General features: G+C 42.7%; 1 protein-coding gene across 24 annotated transcripts in view; it reads left to right on the top strand.

Annotated features, from left to right (window-relative positions):
• Window positions 1-25120, top strand: part of MAPK8IP3 (mitogen-activated protein kinase 8 interacting protein 3) — a 68600-nt gene that overhangs the window by 19647 nt on the left and 23833 nt on the right. For 4 of the 24 annotated variants that reach the window (XM_030482806.1, XM_030482799.1, XM_030482798.1 and 1 more), the window contains exons 5-11: window positions 1354-1377; window positions 5470-5614; window positions 10893-11139; window positions 13805-13907; window positions 16241-16359; window positions 20762-20773; window positions 24531-24588. In XM_030482806.1, the coding sequence (XP_030338666.1) occupies window positions 1354-1377; window positions 5470-5614; window positions 10893-11139; window positions 13805-13907; window positions 16241-16359; window positions 20762-20773; window positions 24531-24588 (708 nt within the window). Of the gene's footprint in view, window positions 1-1353; window positions 1378-5469; window positions 5615-10892; window positions 11140-13804; window positions 13908-16240; window positions 16360-20761; window positions 20774-22153; window positions 22172-24530; window positions 24589-25120 lie in introns of all 24 variants that reach the window. The other 20 variants (XM_030482818.1, XM_030482808.1, XM_030482800.1 and 17 more) reach the window with 14 other exon arrangements.

Raw genomic sequence — 25120 nt, 5'->3', positions numbered from 1 at the left:
GTCTGGCTAAAACTGCATTATCTTAAAATCTGTTGGGGGAAAAAAGAAATCACAATACAGATGGCAGGCTTCCTAAGCAAAAGACAGGCCCAATGGCTGCAGAAAACAAGAGAAGATGTGGTGTAAAAGGAACCAGTAGTTTGTAGGTGTTCTATTCATAAAATCTCCCTTACCGAACTATTTTGATTCCTTCTCCTCTCCCCCTCCCAGTCTGGAAGTCCGCACAGTGAGCTCCCAGAACATGGTCTGATCCTAGTGTGGCATCTGAAATGGGATAAGTGTGTTAGGCTGGCTTCCATTCCCACTTACATTTCTGTAAATAAGAATCTATCTGTGGAAGTACTTACACAGTAAAATATAAAATACCGTAGGCAAAAACACTCTTTACGGCTTCTCTCTTTTACAGGGTGGTTTATATATGCACCTGCCAAATTTGGACTGCATGGTCCAAATGTACCGTGGTCCAAGTGGACTGCATGGTAGGAATTGATTTTAATGAGCTTTTCCTTTTCTGACTTTCAAAGCAGCTAATATTAATTGTGAGTTTATGTTATCATTCCGTGAAGGAGATGCATGGATAAAATGTTACTGGTTATATCTGCAAGATTGCCATTCTCTGGGACAAAGGGCAAAATTTTCATCAAGAATTACCTCTTTGTATTAAAGAAATTAGTCTTTTAGCCTTGTAAGTGTGGCATATTGCTCGTCTCCTTGGAGAGAAGAAAAGCAAAATGGATGTATGAAAGCCCCCGATGGGGCAGTGACCTGAGTTTGTAGGAGCCACCAATGGGAAATGGGACTTTTTCCTTCATTTCAACCTTTGCACTGTTGATGTGTGTGTGTGTAGCTCTGTGTCTGTATATGCTTGTGCACAAGCATTTGGGACAGATGTGTGTTTTTGTGTCACTGCACAGCTGGGTGGGGGTGAGCACCAGCTTTTGCGTATCCTGGTGCACTGGTGTGCACTGGGGGGACATGGGCTTAATTTCTCATAGCCTATCACATGAATTGGAGTGTATTTATTTATTTTCATCTGTGGATGTGCTTGGGTGTGTTAGACTGCAGAGGGGTACGTAAGACTGTGCATAGACTGTAAGTATACCAAGTATGTTTGCCTGTCCCTTGTGAGAAGTTTGTGCAAGAACTGTTGGGGGGGTTTATCAACGGCCATCCAGGAGGGGTAATGAGCATAGTGCACATTTGCGCGTGGGGTGGATGACAGTGCATGCATTCTCCATACCTTTGGTAGGGCTGCATGTTTGCATGACCTCTGCTCTCTAATGGTTGTTCTTTTTTGTCTTCGCTTTTTGTGCAATTGCTGCTCTGTTTTGGCTGTTATGTTTGTCACGGCAGTCATCGCCAGTCATGGAGGAAAAGGTAAATCCTGTTGCTGCATCTTCACTTCGTTAATCCTGGTTTGGGAGGTTGCTGTTGACTGGCAACAGGGTGATGCTGGGAATTTGCCCTCTGTCTGCTGGCACCTGGATTAGACTGGCTCAGGGGGTGAGGCGGAGGGAGCAACCAGGCTGCTGCGTCAGGAAGAATCTTCTCATCAGGAGGAAGCTTGTGAACTCAAATGCAGAAGATACAGGTCCCAAAACAGGATCAGTCCTCTGTGATTGAACATTTATACTTCCCGTCCCAGAACATTTAAAAAGTCATCTTTTCTCCCCTATTTTACTATAGAGTACAAGGCATGTATGTGTTTTGAGTGGGCCGAAAATGCATGTTGCTGTTAGTGGCTCTCTGAAGGCACTCCTGGGTTGGGTGATGAGTTCTGCATCTGGAGCCTGCAAAGAGCAGTTCTCGTCTTTAAGTGCTGGCAAACAAATCACAGTTTTGTTATGTTTTATAAGCATTAGGATGTTACCTGTAGGGCATCCTGATCCCAGGTTTTCGCTACTGCAAACCTTTAGTGAGGAGTTTGCTGTTTACCTCGTAATGTAAGGTGGAACCAACCAAGTGTTACGAAGGTTATTCCAACACTCAAAATTTAGGCCAGCCCTGAGGATACTCGAAATTTCTTTGAACACTGATAGTCAGCCCCAGGACTGCAAAGTTGAAGTTAGCTCTTCTGTGGTGTTTGCTCCTTCCCCTTCCCTGGGAGATTCAGAAAAGGCTGGAAGGTGTTTCCAAAGAAACTCAGCAAGGAAGTTTCCTAACCATCTATGTTAAAATGCTTTCCTGAAGATCCTACAGCTTCTGATGCTATAGAGACTTTGTCCCTTGTCTTCTGATTAACAGGGACTGTGAAGTTCGTACGTTCCCTGTACGTTCAATGGGGGGCTGTATCTCCTTTCATGTTAAATGTATGTGTGTTTGTATATGAGTGTAGAAAGAAGCTATGGCTTCCCAAAAGAAATCTGATAGAAATTACCTAAAGAAGAAGTATAATGTCTCAGCACGTGTTTGGGATGGCTCATATTGCCCAGTGCTGCCAGTGAGTTATGTCAGGCCATCCCAGCAGAGTCACAAAAGCGTTGCTATTGTAGCATATTGTTAGATATTCTGACTGCACCACTTGTTCTGCGAGGAATGATTTGCAGTTACAGGACATTTTCTCCAGCTGCGTACACCTGTGAAGCATGACTTCTGTAAGACCATCATCCTAACCTGAAGAAGAGGAAAGATAGGAAACTATGGCTTTTTTTTTTTTTTTTCCCCTGTGAAAGAATGATTCTTTTGAATTCGACTTTTTTGGGACCCTTGAGTTATTTCTTTAAAACTAGGAATTTTCTGTATTTGTGGCATAAAGTTCTAATTTCTAGTTTTGAATCTCTTAATCTCTTCCACGTAACTGGCTATACTTTTTGTGGCACTTAAATCAGTACAGTGCCGGGGTGAGTATCTCATATTAGGGGAAAAATTTCCCTAGTGTGTTATTTAGAAACTTAAAACTCAGCTGTTAGAAACTTTCAAGGTCTTGGAATGATAGAAGTAGGATAAAGAGAGGCAAATGCAGGAAGACAGATATAGGTAAGTGTACTAAGGCATCATGACCTATTAGGAGCAGGTGTAAATAGTACGATAGAAGTCATGAATCAGTATTTAGACAGCCAGCCACGGAATGTTTTCTATAAATCTTCAGCAATTATTAGCATTTAAAATTAACAAGCACCAAGGTACCTTTTGAGTGGAAAGGCTACAAGAAAACTGATAATCCCTATCATGTATGAATCTGATTTTGAATCTGTTGAAAGATGGTTGCATCTTCTCTATGAAAGAAAGTAAGGTTAATCAGATTGTGTCAATGATCTGTGTTCCTCTAAAATCCATTTATGTGTTGGCTTTGTGTCCTGGGTTCAGCTGTAACAGTTATTTTTCCCCTTCCTAGTAGCTGGTGCAGTGCTGTGTTTCAGCTTTAGTTTGAGAACAGTGCCGATAACACACCGATGTTTTTAGTTGTTGCTCAGTAGCTCTTACTCTGATCAAGGACTTTTCAGTCTCATGCTCTGCCTGTGAGGAGGGGCACAAGAAGCTGTGAGGAAGCAGAGATAGGACACCTGACCCAAACTAGCCAAAGGGGTATTCCATACTACAGCATGTCATGCCCAGTATATAAACTGGGGGGAGTCACCCGGAAGGGTCAGATCACTGCTCAGGTCAGGCTGGGTTTCGGTCAGTGGGTGGTGAGCAATTGTATTGTGCAGCACTGCTGGTTAGTGTTTGGGTTTTTTTTCCACTTCCCTTTTTAGTTTTATATTCTCTCTTCTTGTTACTTCCCTTATTATTAGTAGTAGTAGTTTTATATTGTACTTTAGTTATTAAACTGTTCTTACCTGAACCCATGGGATTTACATTTTTTCAAGTCTTCTCCCCATCCCACCCAGACTGGGAGGGAAAAAAAGGAGAGAGAGCGAGTGGCTGCATGGTTCTGGGCTTAAACCATGACATTTGTAAGAGGGTTTCTCTATGAAACTTCCATGTATGGATCTTTAGGATCTTCAGGAGAGGATTTTAATGCAGTCTTAGGAAAAGTGCATCACAAATCTCCTTGCTGGCCCACACTGGAAACACCTTTCTGCCCCTTCTGCCTATCCAAGATAGGCCACAAGTGATTATTCCTTAGCACGAGTGTTGCTGACACAGTGATGCAGCATGCTGTGTTGGCCAGGCAGTGCTGGGAATGGGAAAGTTGGTTGTTTTAAGTTTATTCCACAAGCATTGTCCCTTCTGCTAGACACTCCACTCCTTCCTTCATAAATGAGCTGATTCATGCACCATCTCCTGGTGTGTTTGCATATATCCTGGAGGGCCTTAGGCTCTGCTGCAATTGTTTCACATGTGGTCATGGCTGAGGTGGTTTTGGTGGTCACGCAGCCTGATCATCAGAGCAGTTCTGATGACCATTGAAGAAAGGCACATGAAGGTCTGCTGTCACTAATACTGGTGTACAGGAAGGTGGATTTCATCACTCCCCACACCCATAACCAGAAGCCCCATACAGGAGTAAGTGAAATATCATCAATGAACCCCTTTGTGAGCGCTTGTCACACAGAGGATCAGCTTAGCTCATCTCTGCAGGGCCACTGGAGTTGGTGAGTGGAGGCTGCTGGGGATAGCCCCAAATGCACATGTGCTCTGTCCCTGCAGGCCTGCTTCTCTGGCACAAAGCCAGTTGCCAGTTTCAGCAGGCTGCTGCAGTCTTTTCCACCTCCACTGCCTGCTCTGTATTTTCTCCCACTGGAGCTTGGTCTCAAAACCTGTGCCAGCTTTTATGTTCAGAATCAAACCTGCAATTACCTAGTCACCTGCAGTTGCCAAGAAAGAGAATGAAGAAAACATAATGACAGACATACGTCAACACATAAATGATGCATTCATTTATACCTTTGTTTAATTTCTGAATTTCGAGTGCATTGTAATATGGATATGAAGAGGGGATCAAAGAGTACAAGTATTATTTTCTTAATATTGAAAGTGATCCAGACCCCTCTGATTTCTGCTGTTGGAGCTAATGGGATTTGAGATGGAATGTACAGAAGTGCCATTTAGATGACTCTTACTTAAAAGCCCCTTTTCTGACCCAGCGATGGCATCTCTAGGATCTCTGGGAGCTTTAATTTTGCTGTGAGAGTTGTTTGCTGTGGGCTGTTTTCCCACAGTGCCTTTGTTTCTCAGCATATACACCGATTTAAATTGACTGATGGTTCCTGCACTTTTGCAACTGCCCAAAATGTTTTGTGTTGGTGGAGAAGGTAGTTGTGCCTGTTGTGGTCACTTGGCCCCCTCCCTCTTAGAGTCTCTCCAGGAAGAGGTATGGCTCTAGCAGCAGACACCATGGGTCTGGGTAGACAACAGCATGGAAGTGTGGGAAGTGGGAGTTCATACAGCTGCTGTGTGAGGGGCAGGAGTGCAATTCAGTTTCTAGCGACTCATGTTTCACATAAGCTAGTGTGCTGTTTCTTTGCTATAGAACCTTTAAATGGCTAACAGATTGGTTTCCCCTCTCTCTGTTTGTCTGTTTAGCAGGAAGGAACGTCCTAACTCTCTGAATGTCTTCCCCCTCGCGGATGGCATGGTACGTGGGCAAATAGGGGCCAAGATCATCCCAACACTGGACCACTGGCACCTCAGTGACCTCAGCCAGCTGCAGTCCAACTCCAGCTACAAGGTTTTACAGACCGTCACAGAGCAAGAGTTTCTCACTCTCCCACTGTCAATAGCATCCCATGTTTTCATTAAGATGGAGACCAGTCTGTGTCCATAACCCTTTGCAGCCGCTCCCTGCTGTGTGTCTGCTCCTTTGGTAGCTGTGCTGTAGGTGGAAGGATATTCTTGTGCAGATCTGGTATATGGTGCGGGAGGGATTTGACAGCTCCTCATGCTTTTTGTCTCAGTGCTAATCTCCTTTACTTGGCTGGCCCCAAGTTGAGAGGAATGTGTGGGGAGGCATTAGGGGTTTAGGGAAAATAAATCCTTCACTTTTTTTGTAGCTTATTTGGAAGCGGAAATGTTGGAACCTGATCCCTTTCTCCCCCTCAGTAAGAGCAGTGCCTCGATAAGCGTAGTGTACTCAGCTGGGAACAGGCGTTGGGTTGCACTTGCTCTCCAGTGTTGGTCCTTTTTGACTGATCTCTGTTCTGGCCTTCCTATCTTTAGGAAGAAGGACTCCTAATCCTCTCTGAATCCCCAAGTCTTGCACTGTGCTTAAAAGTCTTCAGTTCTTCCTGTATCTTTAGTCATTGCTCTAGACTTGCATTGTCTACCGTCAATATACCTGTCACCTTCAATGCACTGCCTTCTGCACTGGGGCTTGCCAAAGAGCTCACAGCATTACAGCTGCACCGAAGCAGCTGCATGGTTCTGCCTGTTGCTTGTGGGGCTCTGCTCTGCCGTTCAGTGACCAGCCCAAAGACCTAGATGTTTCAACTGGCAGCTCACTGCAGTGGTTTACGGTTTAGACTGCACATGGTGACCACATTTCCGATGAGCTGTACCTATAGACCTGTCAAAGTCTTTGTGCTCAGGATCCCACCAAATTCCTCTCTTTGAATGATCATACAGTCACAGAATGATTTGGTTGGAAGCGACCTTGAAGATCATTTAGTTCCAACCCAGTACCTGGTGACAGGCCTGAAAGTCAGTGGTGCATCTACCCAGCACCAGTATCTCACAGAGCTTCTGATCTGCTTTAAAGGTATCTGATAAAATTTACTTTCTCTCTGCCCGGAATTTGTGGAACATGGAGTGTTTTATATGTCACATCTAAGGACTGGTCTCCTTTTGAGAAGTTTGAAATCACTAACCTGTAAAATATATTGAGACAGTAAAGGCAAAGAGGAGGAACAAAGACAAAACCCAACTTCTTTTTGTACCCATTCTCCATGTCCCCAGATTACATTAGTGGTACTTTGGCTTGAGGGACTGCAGGAGTGGCCTCCTTGATGCATAGCAAAAGAAATTTAGACAAATTCAGAATTTACGCAGAAGACAAAGCAGCAACTTCCCTTTTTTTAAAACTGCCTTTGTTAAGCGGCCAGGCTAAGCACAGCACAACCCTTAGCACTTGGGCAGCCCTCTGCCTCCATGGAAGTTGGAAATACCAAAGCAAGATCTTTGGATAGGGTGGAGACTGTTCTTGGAACCCAACCCTTGCTGTAGTGTTAAAAGCACAGAAGTTTGGGAAACATAGCAACTTGCAGAATGCCAGTCGTCTCCTGCAGTCATTTCTGGACAACTTTGCCTGGAATTAGGGAATAGCAATGCCACAGTGCAATAACGTAATTAAGGATGAAGATAAAGCATGAATGTGTTTGTTCATACTAGTGCTGTGCCAACACAGCACTGCTGCAAGGACACAGCCAGCCACCAAAATGCACAGAGACCAACCTGCTTCTTGTTCTGGAACCGGTTTATTCCTTGGTATCTGCAGGCAGTGCTGCACACTATGCTGTGAACACGTCCTCAAGCTCGCTAGTCATCAGGTGTGTGCAGCAGGGGTTAGTTTTTGGAGAAGAGCTGGGAGGATGTTGGGGTTAGATCCATCTTCACAGACTTGCTAAGGTGTAATTCTTTAAGCAGTACTATTGCAGAACTTGTGAAAGAAGTTAGAGTGGATCTCACCGATAGCCCAGTATCTGCATTGCAGGAGAATGCAACAGGAACCCAAATAAATGGAAGCTTTGATGTCCAAGCTCAGGTAATAAAGGATTACTGACTGGATCTCTTAGTGATTTGGTGGTGGTTCTGTCACGCAAAGAAATCCATTTCTGGTTACAGGAAAGCTTTGTGCAGGAGTAGTGTGCTACTCAAAACATATCTGACAGGTAGTGCTGGGAGTTGTGTTGGTGATCATTAGGGAAACTCAGAAGTGGAGTGCTGGGTTTAAGGAGGCTGACTGGTAGGGTAGAGTTAGAGAGCTTGGGCTGTGGAAGGCTTAGATTGGGTAGTGTGTTATGGAAGATTTCCTAAGAGTATGGAGCAAACCTATGAATAATTAAGGGATGTGATTGACTGACTAGGTTTGCAATTTGAAATGGAGATTCTCCTGCAAGCATCTTGCACACTCTCTGACTGGAATGCTTTTTCTTAAATATTTTGCATGACTGAAATCTCAGCAGTGCTGCTTGTGTACTCCTCATCTCTTCAGCAGCTCAGACAGTTCGCTGACATCAGCTGCATAGACAACTCACCTTCCCATACATGTATTCTGACTCTTCTGACTAGTTTTTCTTCTTCATGGGGCCATGCTGTAGCTACATTTTAAGTGTCCTTGTATGCTTATTATTATTTTCTGTTTTAGTTGCTGTCATTATTTTATTTTTACATTCAGTTGTACATTTATTTTATACACGATTTTGGAGATGAAAGTCCTTAACATTTTTGTTTTTATGTACTATGCTTTCAGTGTTATAACCATACAATTGTGGCTTCTCATGGTGACATATGACTGCTATGAATGTTGGGCCTTTGCAATGCATTTTGGAGGTCACTACTACACATTTGATGTTTAGGAGGTTGACAGGTATGGCTGTAGGTAAGTGGTGGTTGTGAAGAGTATTCTTTGGGTGAGCTGTGGGTTATGGAGAATGCCTCCTATGCTGTAAGGGAGAGCTGTACACGTAGTGGAATATTTAGCATTAACGGAGCACTGAGGACAATAGAAGGAAGAGGCCAGCAAAGATTAATAATGCTTCTGGACTGTGAAGAGGAGCACCTTGGTAGTATTTACATCTGGGAGGAATTTCTCCAATGCAGGCAGGTAGGTTGATAAAGTACGTTTTCTAGGTAAATATAAAACTCAGATGTATAGCCAGAGAGTAAGTGAAAGACCAGGGTAGTTTTACTCACTGGTGTGTTCTGGGTGAGGGCCAGATTATGTCAATAAGAAGTTAGAGGATATCTCTGATACAAATAGTGCCCTATAGACATTGATGATACAGGGTTTCTGAATGGCATCTACTTCAAGGGATGACATGTGGATGCACCTGGGTGTCTCTTTTTGAAGTGCTAAGATGCTCAGCCACGTGCAGTGATCTTTGGTTATTCTTACAGACTTACAGTGGGTATAAGAACATATCTGAATCCTTTCATCCAACAGAAGTTTTGTTTGGGGAAGTAAGTTTTGTGGTTGCACTTCACACTTGAATCTCTTTGTCACTTTGTACATTAGGAAGCACAGCAGGCAAACTGCAGTTGAAGAAGTACAAGGCTTACTGGATTGTATTGGTTCTCAAAAACCTGGTTTGATTTTTTTTTTTTTTTGTGTCTTTACATATTAGGAAAGTAGCTCCTGAAACTGGAGTTTGAAGTAGAGGTGGGAAGTGTGGTTATCACATGCAGCAGCCTAAGTGAAAAGTCTCCATCTCAGTCTTAATGCTAAAATCAGCGAATGTGCAGGGAGATTAATTGAGTGTAGAAATGTGGGTGCTGTTTGGACAGACAATGCAGAAGCTGTATACAGAATGTGGATTGTGTTTTATGGTAACAGAGTTTTAAAAAGTCTTAATTTCCAATATAAACGCACAGATGGAGTGTAAAACCTGACTTCCACAGTGCGACGTATTGTAAGATATGGTAAGATAAACATACAGAGGCCAGTCTAATTAAAGGAAGATCTTAGTAAAATTACAGATTAAAATAAAAAAGCATGGCTGCAAAGGGTTAAGTCACCTTTTTTTTCAGTCTTCTCTCTCATCCCATTTTGAATTTCTTTGTCATGTTGTGCAGTTACTATTAGAACAAAAGAACAAGACTTCCAAATCAGTGAAGTGAAACAGCGTTACAGCTCCAAGGTTGGGAGGCTCAGAGCAGGATCTCTCTAGCACTTGCACAGGAGGGGAGAGGCAAATAATAAAGATTCAAGCAGGGTCTGTATGTGCAGATGCTGGATGCCACTGCACTCATTATCACACTAACTTGCAACATGAATTTTGTCATCTACCTGCAGGCAGTGATTACAGCGGACTGCCATGAGGAATGGGCAGATCTCATTTGGATCTGGGAGTTATCACAGCATTGGTCAAGACATTAATTGGCTGACTGAAGCAGTGCTGACAAACAGGCGTCATGGTATAAAACCCTGACAGAGCCTTGAAACCTCCCATGTTTTTCAAGAGATGTTATTACAAGAAATGGGGCTGTAATGTCTGTAAAAGAGCCATTTGTGCGCATTTCACGCCAGGAATCCATCTCCTTTTTTGATTTATCATTTTTGTCATTTTTGAATTCTTGGGTTTGTCATCCTGTCATTTGGAAGTGGTGAGACCAGCCAGTTTTTAGTGTGTTGTCAAGCTAGACCCATGCCTGGCTAGCTTCTGAATAAGGTGGTCTGGGGACAGAGGTCTCCTGCGCTAGCAAAGTCAGCCCATCCCAGCTTGGTACCCGCTTTACTGCTGCAATTTAGTGTCAGAATCACTTTGATGTTCTCTCATCCAGGTTCTGTTGATGACTTAGCGTAATGACATCATCCAGGACCTCTAAGAGGCCACTTCAGATCCTTCCCAAACAATATCCATGTTGCCTTCCAGTCTTGGGAAATGCTGGTTTGGCTTACTGCAAGTGTCAAAGCCCTTCAGCTTCTACTGCAGTCAGTATGAGCTGCAAGTGCTTTTCACTTCTGATAAAGCCACCTTTCCTGAGATACATGATGAAGAGATCACATACTGATGTGATTTGTGAAGAACAATGTTTAGTGGTAAAGGAGGAAGGATATTAGTCTTTTGCTAGGTGGGATTTGCTTGTTGAGTTCAGCACGAGAACTCACTGCTTCATTGTGATTGCTGTGCCTAATGTCACCAGCAAGCACTGGACATGTAGCCGGTACAGCGAGCAAGACTCATTCTCCATAATGCTTTAAGGCAGCCATACACGAGCAAATGGGAGATTAATTGAAGTGTATAGCTGTGCTTTTCCCTTTTTGTTCTTCCCCCACCCTGGAATTGTTATAGTGTCCTCAAGATGAAATGTCTGAATCTGGGCAGTCCTCAGCAGCTGCCACACCAAGCACCACTGGAACCAAGTCCAACACTCCCACATCATCTGTGCCCTCTGCTGCTGTCACACCCTTGAATGAGAGCATCCAGCCTATCAGCGAATACAGTGGCACAACCAAGAGCAGTAAGAGAGCACGAGAAAAGCGGAACAGCCGGAACATGGAAGTCCAGGTCACGCAGGAGATGAGGAATGTCAGCATAGGTATGGAAGTTGGAGCTTGGGTACTTGATCATTAAAATAATTGAATTCCCAGTGCTTTTGTCCCTCTGTTACAGGAAGAGGCTGGGAGACCTAGGAGTAATCAGTGTGAAAAGTATAGAATTTGAGGAGGTCTTACTCAGAAAGGTACACGAGCAAGGCAGGGCTGATGGAATATTAGCAGTTTTCTGGGTAGCAAATTTTTAAAACACCAGTAATATGAATAGCTTCACAAATAGACAGGGTGGGAATAGGTTATTGAGTTCAGTTCCCTGCAGCTGCATTCATCCATGTCATAGAACCTCTTCCATGAGCAGTCGAGTCCCTTTTTAGTCTAACTGAGTTTTTGGAAAACTGCTTGTGGACCTCATCAATACAATTGTTGAAAGCTTACATTTAGTTTTCTGTCTGGACTTATTTGTAAGTATTTTATATCCATTTATTCATATACCTAATTTGTCAATTAGGTTAAGTAATTATTTTCCCTTCTGTGTGTTTATCCCATGCCTTGATGTGTTTAAAATAGCAATTATATCCAGCTGTTTTTCTTAGTTAAATAAGCTGTTTTTCTTTTAGTCCCCCCAAGTCTTTGGAAGTTATGGTTGTTTTCTCTCCCCTTCCTGGAGTCCTTTAGTAACTTGAAATAATGATTTCTTGTCAGGTAAGCCACCACCTAACACTTTAGCACCAGGCTGTTTGAATAAAGTGAAGATGATAAAAGCTCTCTTTTTGCTTTTTTATATAGCTGTGCTCAGACACAGTGTAGTGTCTGAGCATGTATTGTATTTAGGCTTACGGCAGCCTTCAGAAATGAGAAATGGTCTGTTCTACAGGTCATATACAAAAGGACTGTAAAACTAGCTGAAGATCCTAAGGGAAGTCTGTGCAGGAACACATGGATGAGCGTAGGTCTCTGAGGTTAGCATCTGAGCCAGATGATCATCTTTTTTCCTGAATAATACAGAGGAAATTCTGCTAACATTCCCAGGCTGGTTCCCAACAAATTAAGACTATAAACCAACATGTAACATCTTTTGTTGTAGCATTTGAATGGGAATTGCAATGGCTGAGTTCCATTCTGTATTTCTGTTAGCAGCTCAGGTGGTTCTGAGTCACAGATGTCAATCTGCCAGAAACTAGCGTAGTTCTCCATAAAAGCATGTAGCTTCTGCATAGCCAACTCTTAAATTGTGATCTGTTTGGTGATCCTGGCCAAGGCAAGTCAGCATAAGCATTGGTATCAGAGAAATTGAGAACAGACATCAGTAGTTTGAATGCCCTATAAATTCTTACCCTTATTTTTACAGCTGCTGCTTTACAAGCTTGTTTACCATCAATAGCTTTCTTGGGTCAAAGTTTTTTCTCTTCTATATGTATGCAACTATGAAGTAATTTTGCATGTGAAAGCTTCTTTTTCCGTGGTGGAAGTACCATATTGTGGAATCAGCTCAAGGCAGATACTGTATCTTTCCTGTGTGCTCTGCATGTTCAAACTTTCAGCTATTTCTCACATGTAATGCAAAATCAGATCTTCATGCTGAAGAGAAACACAGATACTTGAATTTTAATTATGTATTTTACGCGTCTTATATGCTTAATTATAGATGCATAATCATGTCAGTGATGTACATGCCTGAGAGCTGAAGTACCAAAAACAGTACTCAAAAGGTATTTGCAGAAAAGCTTCCCAGCTTGAAAAAATAAAGAAGAGGAAACCTTTGTTTCTCTGAGTTTGAGAACCACTGGTGTATGGATGCCTGCTTTGGCAACTGATACATACCATGCTTTCTCTTCAAATATGAAATTTGTTGCCAGCTGGAGCATGATGCCAGCCTAAAAGAATAAAATCAACACACAAGTTGTCATGGGCTCTGATGTTTGGCTTCTGGGGCTGTTTGGGAATGCCAAAAATTTCACATCCTACAGGGACTAATGCAGTTTACAAAGTAGGTCTTTAATCCTTCGAAAATTTTTTGTGTGAACAGACATTGTGTTCATATTGCTGTTGTGCATTAGAATAGGTGCAAGCCTGGGCTTTGGAACAGTTTGGTAATAAATGTGACTTGACAAGAGGAGGAAATTCCGTGTTCTTTAAATACTAGCTTCAGGCTGTAGATTATACAGAAATCAGAACAGATTTCATGTTTCAGATTTTAAGTGTAATTTCACTGTAATGGGTATCTAAACCAGTTGTAGACTTGAGAATTTGTATTGAAATTTTGTTTCTATTGAAACTAAATAATGCCGATTCATAACTATAGCAATCTCTGTGAAGCTATACAGAAAATCACTGTGTTGTATTCAATCTCAGCTAAAGCTGCATGGTGATTGAAGAGTTTTTATTCACAGAAAAAAAGGTTTGTTTGTCATTTAATGGGTGAAGTATTGCTGGTTATCACTCGTTAATGAGGATTCAGGCCAATGACTTTGGTGACACTCTGGGCTGGGTGGGAGATGCTTAAGGTCTTCCTGCTCTGAAATTGTGAGGACACCTTCCCAGCGCTGGTGCATTTATGACTTCAGATGATCAGCCACTTTCTGTTCCTGTTTTAAGACTTGACACTGTAAAGTTTTGAAATGTCAATATTCAAAGCTGCAAAAGTCCCTTCAAGGAACACCATCTTGTGAAAGTCCTGATACTACAGATCGTATCTATTGTCTTACCTAGGAATGGGCAGCAGTGATGAGTGGTCCGATGTTCAGGACATCATAGACTCTACTCCAGAGCTGGATATGTGTCAAGACCCCCGCCTGGAACGCACTGGGAACAGGTATTGACTGAATTTTCACTGTGTGCTGTTTTGCTTGTTAGGAGGAGCGAGGAATGGATGCTGTGGCTCATTCTGAATTCAAGGTACAGCTGTTTTAGAAAGTCCATATGTTCTGCTGGGTATGACATGAGGGGTTCTGACTTTCTTTGAGTTCTCTGGAGGCAGCAAATGTCTGGTGGTAATCTGCACAAAGACCTGTCCAGCTGACCCAGGACTGGGCTTGTTTGCCTTGGTAGATCAGAGGACAGAGGTGTAGCAACAAAAGGTTTGAGAGGCGCAAAGTGGACATGGGCTTAAGCTGTCAAGAAGAGGGAAAAGATCATAAACTCACAGAATAGTTTGATTTGGATCATCTAGTTGCAGCCCCCTGCCACAGGCAGGGACACCTTCCACTAGACCAGGTTGCTCCAAGCCCCATCCAATGTGGTCTTGGAACACTTCCAGCAGTGGGGAATCAGTAACTTCTCTGAGTAACCTGTTCCAGTGCCTCACCACCCTTATGGTAAAGACTTTTTTCCTCATATCTGATCTAGATCTACCCTCTCTCAGTTTAAAACTGTTGCCCCTCGTCCTGTCAGTACGGGCCCTGGTAAGGAATCTCTCTCCATCTTTCTCATAAGCGCCCTTTAGGTACTGGGAGCTGCTCTAAGGTCTCCCCTTAAGGAGCCTTCTCTTCTCCACGCGGAACAAGCCCAGCTCTCTCAGCCTGGCTCCAGAGCAGAGCTGCTCCAGCCCTTGCAACATCTCCATGGCCTCCTCTGGACTCGCTCCAACAGTTCCACGTCCCTCTTGTGTTGTTGCCCCAGAGCTGAATGCAGGACTGCAGGGGGGGTGGTGTCTCCCCAGACCAGAGGTGCATATGTTTTATAAGAGATCAGTTCTGAATCCAGTTTCAAAACCTCAGGCTTTTTTCAGTTCTATTTTTTTCAAGTGTTTGAAGAGCAGGAGCAGGGCTGCTCCATGAAAGGACAAGCAGGAGTAATCCCAGCAATCCCACTCCCACAGGTTCTGAGCAAAGAGGGTAGAGCACTGATGATGAGCTCCATCAGCAGCCCTAGACAAGGCAATGGGATGAATTAGGCCCTAGTGCTACCTGTGAGGAGCAGGAGACAGGGCTGAAGACACTACACTTACATGTAGCTCAGAGAAGGACTGAAGGCCTTGGACCAGTGGGTGGGTGTGGGTTCCTTATATGGCTGGACAGAGCAATTTTGACCCATTCATGTACACAGAACCTTGAGAGTTCTCTCAATTAGACTTTTACTGAACTACTATGCTGCTGTGGTTCCTATCCATTACCAGTTTGTGCTAAATAGGAAGCTCCCTAAAGGCCATTGATATTGGTACCATATTTTTGTGTGGCATGTATTAGTGTAGAATTATTAGTCTAGATACCTTGATTCATTTTTACTGAGGTTGGGAGGTTAATTTTATAAGATTATTTAATTTTTACCCTCATCTAGGGAGTAATTTGGCACTAGACAGGCAAAACCACCCCCTCTTACAGATACACAGAAGATAGTACCCTGACAAAGTGAAGGTGAGGTTTTCTCACAGTCTCAGTCTGGACTGGATTTGCCCTCTTGAGCATCCTCCTAGAGAAGGATATGAGCAGCAGTAACAGATGCATTTATCACCTGTGAAACCACATACAGCTGAGCTCCCCGCAGAACATGTGGGATGCAGGGGCGATTTTGAGAGGCAGATGAAGGAGATAATTAGCTGAAGCAACATTTGTACCTTTTGATGGCACTAAGAGGTGGAAATGTGCTCCTGTATGGTATGATTAGAAAACATTAACTTTGATTTACCTTTCATGAAATACATTTTGTTGACATGTGAAGAAGCATTTCGGTGCATAGACTTGCCCAAAAAAGAAACTAAACCTTCAGGGTGATTTCGCTTACTAGTTGGTAGAGGAAAAAAGACCATTGCTCTTTTCAGCATTTGAGTCTTTCTCTGATCTAATTATGTAAGGTTGCTATCTAAACTGATAAGAGTGTGGGAATCCTTGCAGAAAAGTCAGAGCTGAGAGCTTCTGTGAGTTGAATATTTCTGTCAAATATTGAATAGTCATTAACTGTTACGATTTAAAAGGAGGTCAGGTGTGCGAGTTTTGGGGCTGTAAAGGATAGATACTTGCTCTTGATATGGGGAATAAAGCATTCTTTTTTCTTTCGTCAGTACGTCCTCTGAATCAGCCTATGGTGAAGGGGTGGAATGTGCTCTCAGGGTTTGATCACAGTGGTCTGGGGTGCTCAGTATTTCAGAAATGTTCTAGCTTCAATGTTGCCAAGTAACAAGAGTCCTTCATTTTTCTCTTCCAACAACAGCCCAACACAGGGGATTGTGAACAAGGCGTTTGGCATCAACACAGACTCTCTGTATCATGAACTCTCCACAGCAGGGTCCGAGGTTATTGGAGATGTTGATGAAGGAGCAGATCTGCTAGGTAAAAACTTGTTCAAAACCATTCTGTTTTCTCTGGTACAGTGACAACTGTATTAAGCTTCTAGAGGCACTTAAATATTCCGCCCTCCCCCCCCAGAACTTGAATGTTTAGATTTAAAAAAAATGGCATGGGAAATTGAGACATTATGTGACTGAAATATGTACTTGCAATACAGTAATTCTTACTTAGAAAATAACTTAAACTGTTGGGTAACCTTTATTTGGGTTGTCTTTATGTGCATAAGTTATTTTCTACAGGATCCTCCCACACAAACAGCTCGAAGACAAAATTTGCTCCTTCTGCTTCCTCCTCCAAATTTCGAGTAATTTTACACACTAGCAATTTCACTTGGAATAAAGACTTTGTTCGAAATTTGGGAGAAAGCAACTCCTTTTCTTAAGTTTTTGAAATTTAAATGATATGGAAATATTATGATCTGTATTGCAGTTTTTACCCTTTTACAGTCAGTCTCAGAGATGTAGTAATTCACTTTTTAGGCTGATTTTGAAGGAGCTTGTAATGCCTGAAGTCTGGTTATATTCTGTATTCCTGACTTGCACTTTGAAGCAGTCAGAGAAGCAGCTTTGCCTCAGGTAGCAGTCTGAGCCCTTGGCATACTTTCTGGTGTTGGACTATTGACTATCTAGACCTTAATTCATGACAGAATTTAAGTCCTGCTGACTGTTTTCCTGAATCAGAACAATATGAATAGTCAGACAACACGGACAGCTGACAAAGTTATAACTGTGTAGCTCACTTTCCATTTTATTGCTTGATTTAAGGATACTTAGGAGACATGGGGACTCCAACAATTTGCCTTAAAAGGCAAGGGATCTGATCTGAAAGTGTACGTTTCCTTTTTGTTGATTACTGATGTAAGAACTGCTTATGGATAATCTTGTAAGTTTGGTTCTGTATGTGTGTCCAGAAGAGGATGAGCTGAATCATGTTACAGATTGGCAGCAGTTCACCTTTGCAGAAATTAAATTAGGAAGATACTTGTATCAGCTTTGAATAAGAGTCTTGTATCGGGATCCTCTGAAAGTTGTTTTTCTGCAGAGAGGATAGATTTTGCCCTATTCACTGAAGACTTCACCATGAAGACGTGGGCTGAAGACTTCCAGAAAGGAGATTTAATACCATACTTCTTGCTTTATCTAAACTGAAATATCTGTGAAATTGTTACTTTTGTAGGTAATAGTGTGGCTGGAATGTAAGAACAAGATCCAAACTATCATCAGAATGCTTGCAATACCTTTTTGATATGGATAGGTTTGGGGTTTGGTTTTTTCTAGAAGCATGGTGTTAGCCCTGCAACATGCGGGAGAGCTTTCGTGCATGGATTGATGACCATTGCCTGAAGTGTTAAAACATTTAATGTTTCACCTCCAACTCGAAATTGCCAAAAGAAAAAAGCCTACAGAAGATTCAGGAGGCTTTCTGTGCCTGCCATTGGAGGCAACATGTGCAGATACTAACAAAATTAAGAACTTAGAAGGAAAAGCAAGATTTCCAGATTGAGAATCATCTGGATGCTAGCAGTCATTGCAGAAGGACTGAGACTACTGCTTAAAGTGCAGATAACAGTAGGAACTACCTGTAATGGTTAAAGCTTCATCTATCTGGTATGGAATGAATGTTGGTTAGCCAGCCCTCATGTGTTACCAGGAACTCTTCTAGCAGAATCAAAGCATCAAAACCAATTACAATCTTGCCATTTCCCATCAATTTTATCTTGGTCCTCAGGTGCTTCCTTATCAATGCTTATCTAGGAGAGTGCATAGCTGATTCTATGGTTGTCTTCCACTAGTCACTATGCCAACTCCTGCTTTCCTTCTCTCCCCCAAATGGCTGGGGCACCAGGGATTGTCAGCTTCTAAGAGTTACTCGTCAAGAAAATGATTTGCTTGGCGTATGAATGGCTTTGGACAACCTGTTCTCCACTTCTGGAAACCTGCCTTCTGGAAATCTGCTTGCCCTTTGGATTACTCTGTAGTCTGACCCAGTGATCAGTGAAAATCCAGACTGTTGTTTTCAAAGGGCCGAAGATTTTAGTTGCACAAACTTTGCAAGGTCCATCACCACTGTAGCAGTCAAAGTCAAAATAGCAGAAGTCAAAGGTGCTTCACCTCTTCCAGTAATAAAGCTGCTCAAAGGCCAGTGATTGATTTTGGGTTGAACAGTGCTTGTGTAAGTGTGGCTTATGAAGACCACATAGTGTGGCTTATGAAGATGACATTTCTGTGTTGGGACAATGTTCTGGTTTGAGCAGAACAGCAAAACTCTTGCAAGTCATCACACTGTGGGCTAGCAGAACAGGAAAGCTTCTCCTGGTTCCTTTTCAAAGCTGGGAGATGGGCTGTGATGAAATTGGGTAGTTCTGTGAGTTTTCTGTGAGGAATGTTAATGAACACATACGTTGCCAGGATTGTACAAAGGAAGGCAGAGAGATGTCTTAGAGGTCATATCTCTGACCAGGAAATCAGATTTGCACTTCTTTTTTTTGGCTTTGTGCAACAGAAAGCACTAAGTCTTCTTCCACTAAAGTGGAAGCAAAAGGCTAGATCTTAGTACTGACAAATCTGTCAAAATTACTCAAACTTTTGCCTTTCTTGCTAGAGAAATTTTTCTCTCTTCCTGCTGTACCTTTGAGTTTGAAGAGCCATAGAGGAAATTGTGTTTTATGGATGTGAGGTAAGAAACAAGATCGACAAACCAGAAGAATTCTCTCTCTTTCTGGGTCGTATTTGGACTTCTCCCTATAAATCAAAAGATAAGGTGAGGTTACGCCACCTAAGTAAGATCTTAATACTACTTCTAGTGTCTCACAAAACTTGCCAATCAATCTTTGAAGACTATTCTCTGCTTTTGGACTCAGTTTCTTAAAGGAAGAGAAATCTCACTAAAGAGAACTTTAAAGTAGAAGGATCTTACTGAAGTTACCCTTGAGCAGTAGCTGGCAGGCAAGTCTGTTTCTCGAATGGAAAATCTAACTCATTCCTTTTGGATATCTGCAAAGCAGCCATCATCTCTTGGTACACAATTGGCACTCTTCATTGCAATTGTTGTATATAAAATAATAATATTTATGTGGGTTCCCCCTGCTGCATCTAATACTGCTTTATATGCATGAGTTTGTATAGGAAGTATTCTGGAGAAAAATATGGAGTCCAAACAATTATTTACTAGTGGTAATTGTAGATCAAATTCCCTTTTTTGTTAATACAGCCTTAGGAACACTAGTTTTCTGCATATTCACTTCTTAATACAGATACCGGAGAGGGACTCTTCATTAGGGACTGTAGTGACAGGACAAGGGGGAATGGCTTTAAACTCAAACAGGGGAAGTTCAGGTTAGATCTTAGGCAGAAGCTCTTCCCTGTGAGGGTGGTGAGGCACTGGCACAGGTTGTTCAGAGAAGCTGTGGCTGCCCCATCCCTGGCAGTGTTCAAGGCCAGGTTGGATGGGGCTTGGAGCAGCCTGCACTAGTGGAAGGTGTCCCTGCCTGTGGCAGGGGGTTGGAACTGGATGAGCTTTAAAGTCCTTTCCAACCCAAACCATTCCGTGATTCTATGATTCTCATCACAAGTTCTTACCTTCTGATCCTAGGTAGGCTTGCCCTTCTCCCATCTCCTGCTGCCTGCTTTTCCCTATCCCAAGAGTTTCTGCGAAGGAGCACTAGCAGTTTGGTTATGCACTATGGGCAGGTCCTTTCTTTCAGCTTTAGGATGCCCAACTGTGTTTGCTTTGGAGACTAAAACATCCCTTCAAATAACAGGATTTTGTGGTGAAGACAGAAATTCAGCTATGTTAGTGGTAAGTTTATATTTCATAGCTGAAATGGGATTATCAAACTGAGTCCCAGCACTGCACTGTGAAAAAAACCCCACCCCCACCCCGCGATTTTTTAAATGCATCTAATTGTCTCCTGGAAACTGAGGTATCACTGAAGAGGTTATGTGTTATAAGAAGATGTAGTTGCTAAAATCACAAGGGGACTGGAAAGGAGAAGGTAGTGGGAACCTAGCTTTTCTGCATTTAGTGATACACAACTAAATAAAAAGAAAATAAAGGGAAAATAAAGGTTTATCCAAGAAGATGCGATTACCTGAGATTCATGTCTGGAAAACTGGGGGTAGCTGAGCATGTGGTTGCAGTTGTACCACAGATTACCTTCCCTTGATTTATTTTTTTTTCATGTCCTGTATGTAGAGTCATGCCATCTACAGTCATGGCAGGTCCTGTCCTTACTATTTCATGCCTTTTGACATTGAAATGGCTGAATCATTGTTAAGTTTTTTTGAACAAAAATTTTGTTTTGTTGGTTTCAGTCACTGATTGACCCTTTTTTCACTTCCTTTTTTCCCGTGTCTCTCTGTGCTTCGCTGGACATGGCCCATAGGGGAGTTCTCAGGTGTGTATCTCCTTTGCTCAGTTTTCTTTCTTGTTTCTTTTTACCTTGTTGAAGTCGAATGATGTGGTATACACGTGTGATACTCCCCTGCTCTTGTCCAAATACGGTTGGCTTTGCAGACTTCTCCCACCTCCACCTTGCTTGGTTGCCTTGCACCGGTGGGCCCTTGGGCAACAGGATGTCCCCACTCTATGCTCACGCCTGTTGCCTTTCAGTAAGCTTTTCTTGTGTGGCTTTATGCAGGTTTGCTCCACTGTGATACACTGGCCTGTCACTCAAGTTCTTGGGGCTCAAACTGCTTTTTTTTTCCTGTCAGGATGGGTGCTATGGTTGGAGCAGAGCTTGGGTGGGCACGGGACTGAGTGAGGTTCCCACTGTCCTCTCCACAAACCGTGCTGTGAGGAATCCCTCTGTGTCCATGGTCGTCACTGTGGGTTAGGGGATTCGCACTGGCCTTCATCCAGAATAGCTGTAGTAATATTAAAGACACTTTCTTGATGGATTAGAGTGGCACAGCCTCTGTCTTCCATGGAAGCTTGGCCTTTCTGGCAAGACTTGCTCTGTCTTGTTTTAGTGGAGGAGACTTGCTGCCTTAGGGCCATGCTCTGTTGTCAGAAGGTTTGCACCTTTCCATCAAAGGCACTTGGGCCTTTGAAATTGATGCAATTTCAGATGAAGTCAGGGGGATCTCTCTTGATTTCAGTGCAAACTGGATGAAGTTTTCCCTGTAGTAGAGGCAGATGCAGTACCATAATACTGTGTGGTAATGAGCTCTGTCACATTCCTTTACCCGGCACCTCTTGCTGTTGGCTCTACGGTTGCAAAGGAAAGGGATGGCATCATCCTTTCTTTTAGTTCAAATTGGTTTTACTGTGAGCCACTTTTTTGTGGACCTTTCTCAGAAGACCTCCTGCTGAAGTTGAGTTGGAGTTTGTCAGAGTGCGGAGGTTGATTTGTGCCTGCGCAAAAAGTCCAGATGAGAGCTTTGATATCCACCCCCCTTTTGTTTTCCTCCTGCCCCTATCCTTCCCTCTCCTTGTTCATAATCTCTGTTGAACCATCTTCTTGTGGGGATGGGAAACTCAAACACCTCTAGTGCAGGGGAAATGATGAAGATGGAAGAAACTCATTTCGAGTTTGTCCTGACATCTGAGGTGTAAGTCCCTGTTAGGCCAGGCTGCAGCAAAACAAGTGTAGATTAGTTACTGTTATGCCTCACCTCTACTGGCACCACACACAGATGTACACATGCTGATGAGCTGCTCTGTTTGCTATTTACAGACTGGTACTTAATGGCTGCTTTTTTTTTTTTCTCTTCCTTTCTTCCCCTTTGTCCCCATCTCTTTCTGTTCCCTTTCTCGTATGGGATGGCTCTCATAGTACGGGATGATTTCTTTGGTAAGGCGAAGGCCTTTTTTCTTTTTCCCGTTTTTTTTTTTTTTTTTTTAATATGTGCATTTTTTCCCTAAACTTCTTCCATTCACTCAACATCCCTCCATGTGTCTTGCATTTCCTTGGTTTGTTTTTTTGTGATGGTGGTATCACCTTTCCAAGAAGCAGGACACGGCTGGTCAGTTGTGGTGGTTTGGGGATTCTCCTCTGTTTCTTGTGGTTGATTATCCACTTTGATGGTTCATACTATTTGCCTGGCTATGGAAGGTGGACAATGTAGCATGGGCTCCGTTTAGGGCTCTGTCCAGACGTCTCTTCCCTTTGCTTCATGCCACAAAGGAGTAAAGAGATCTCCTTTTAGTCACTCCATGGTTTTTGGGGTTTTTTTCCCATGAGTAGGACCTTCCCATTACAGCCTGCATAAGGTTATCTTTTACCATCCATTCTATGGCTCTGGGAGGCTTCATCCTTTTCTTGATTGCAAGATTAGCCCTTCAAACCTCTCACTGGTTAAAGCTTTGGGCTGTCACTGTGTCACACACAAATAAGGTAGAAAGTGTGCTGAGGATACTGATGTTTGGATGCTATATGGCTTTTAGTTCTGGTATGATAGCTCACTCTCTTCACCGAGTTCCTTTCTCTCCCCAGAACAGCTGCAGATAAGGATAGATGACTCAAGGATGGGAAAGAAAAAGATTTAGTCCAAAAAACATGGGGCTGAACTCTTTCCCTTGATGTCCCTCAGCACCTGTAATGTCCTCATGCCATTTTAATGTCTTACTGGCCGAATATTTGATCATTTGTAGAATCACTAAAAAGGAACATAATTTAAAAGAAAATAATTCAATAAACTGATGGCTTCTTGGTCTTCTAATCAGCATATCAACAAAAGAAAGGGCTATAGGTCACTCACCAAACCAAAAATACACTTGAGTTTACACTGCAGTTAGTGTCTTTTTTGCTATTTGCAGTATTCTTTAACACAGCATCCAGTGAACACATTGCCTGAAACATCAAAGTGATTAATTATCTGTCTACTGATTTTCCAAAAGTTACTTGAAAATGCTGCTTCTTACTCATTCTTGCTGGGAATTTGCTTTTGCCATCATAAATTCATCCCATTTAACTGTGGGAAGAGGAGTGTTGTGGTGTGTTCTCACTTCCTGTATGCTACTGTGTTTTCTTTAACTTCCATTTACTTCATGTTTGTGTTGTTTTTATTTTATTGCAAATATTAATTAACCAATCAATCATCAAATAATGGATCATGAAAACTGTTGATGTCTTTGCTGTAAAGGAAGAGGTAGTTCAGAGGGCAGGACAAGGAGCACTTCAGCACACACACTGATGGTTGTGAGACTTCTTCATGTTCTGGGATCTGTGGTGAGAAAGGAGCTGCAACCTTCAGCATTGTTCCCCAACAGGGAGAGGCCTCTTTGCTTTCAGTTCTCAAGTGGCCTCTATTCCCCATTGTAAGACAGAAGCTGACCCTGGGAGCCAGCAAGTTCCTGGCAGCAGGAAACAATCCAGATGTGCTTTTGGTCCCTAAATTCCTTTCTGTTTGGTTTTGTGAAATACTGAATTTGACCTTCACACTTGGCCCTAGATTTTTCAAAGCACTTGCAACCCAGTCGGTGTATTGCAGTCATTGTACGTTGATGTCCAAGTGCAAGTGCAGTGTGTCTGATGTACATGTTTTGAGTGTGGGTCTTGAGTGATGGGACTGAGACTTCGGATTTTAAACATGTGTGAGAAAACTTTTAAATGTAGAGAGAGCAATGCACAATGTGAAGTCCTATTAAAATTGCTCTAGTGCAAGGCTGATAATGGGAAGCCTTTCATATGCATGAAACTGGTCACAACCATGATTCCAAATAGGTACTGAGAAACAAAAAATTTGGCTTATACTGAGAAAGAAAGAAAACCACTGATGTGCAGATCTGGCCAGCAGTTTGCACAGTGTTCTGCTGTCCTCTATGAAAAACCCATGAACTTCTTCCTTCTTTCTATATGAGTGATGATAAAAAGTGGTTGCAGTAGCTCATGGCTGAACCAGGAGTTACTGACTTGACTTACTCCGATTGGCATTAGTGAAGCTTTCCTCTCTGTCCCTCTCAAGGGAGCCTGTGAGAGTTTGGGGTAAGAAGCTAGGTCTGCATTTGGGCTCTTTACAGGACACGTGGGTGTCTTTGCTTGTGCTGCATGGTCTTTCAGCAAGAGGCACTCCACTCTCCACAGCAGGATACAGAAGCCTAGGGAAGCCTAACAAAAGTGATTTCTCTTCCTCAAGCATGAGTCAGGCAGTGCGACACAAGCTTCACGATTCTAGGAGAGCAGGTGAAAACTGCCTCGCCTTTCTTTACAGGAATGGGCAAAGAAGTGGGGAATCTGCTGTTGGAGAATTCACAGCTACTGGAGACCAAGTAAGGAATTTACGCGCTCTGAACTGCCTGCCTAGTTATAAATGAGATGTCATCTTGAAGTAGGTCTTGGACAAAACTCCTGCTTCACAGAGGCTTGCTCATTTATCTAAGAGGCTCTCTTGAATACTTGTTGTTTCTTCAGTTGTAGAAGAGGAATTGCTCTTCTGAGCAACTTTCCTAACTGTTTCCTTTCTGCAGGCGCTTGGGTGAAGTCTCTGGGCATGTGCTATTAGGGTCTGATCCCAACTGAAATTGGTGCCAAGCTTTTATTAATTTCAGTGGGAATCTAGATGTGGGTCTGAGCCTCTGTGAGGATATTGCTGATTTAAAGTGTTCATGTTCAAGGTTTGCCATTTGGAAAGAAAATTTTCTTGCTATTGAGAAGAGTTTTCAAAGATTAAATAGTTGATAATGGAGAAGCAGACAATGTAATGGACTTACTTTTTGAGAAAGGCTGGCAAACCCAATAGTAAAGCTAAGCAGCCAAGAAGAGGAAGGTAGAGTACTCTGAGGGCAGAGTGTGAGAACTTCC

Source organism: Strigops habroptila, chromosome 4 (genome assembly GCF_004027225.2).
Source record: "Strigops habroptila isolate Jane chromosome 4, bStrHab1.2.pri, whole genome shotgun sequence".
NCBI classification, from domain to species: domain Eukaryota; kingdom Metazoa; phylum Chordata; class Aves; order Psittaciformes; family Psittacidae; genus Strigops; species Strigops habroptila.
The sequence above is the reverse complement of the archived record's forward strand: the minus strand, read 5'-3'. Positions and strand labels throughout refer to the sequence as shown.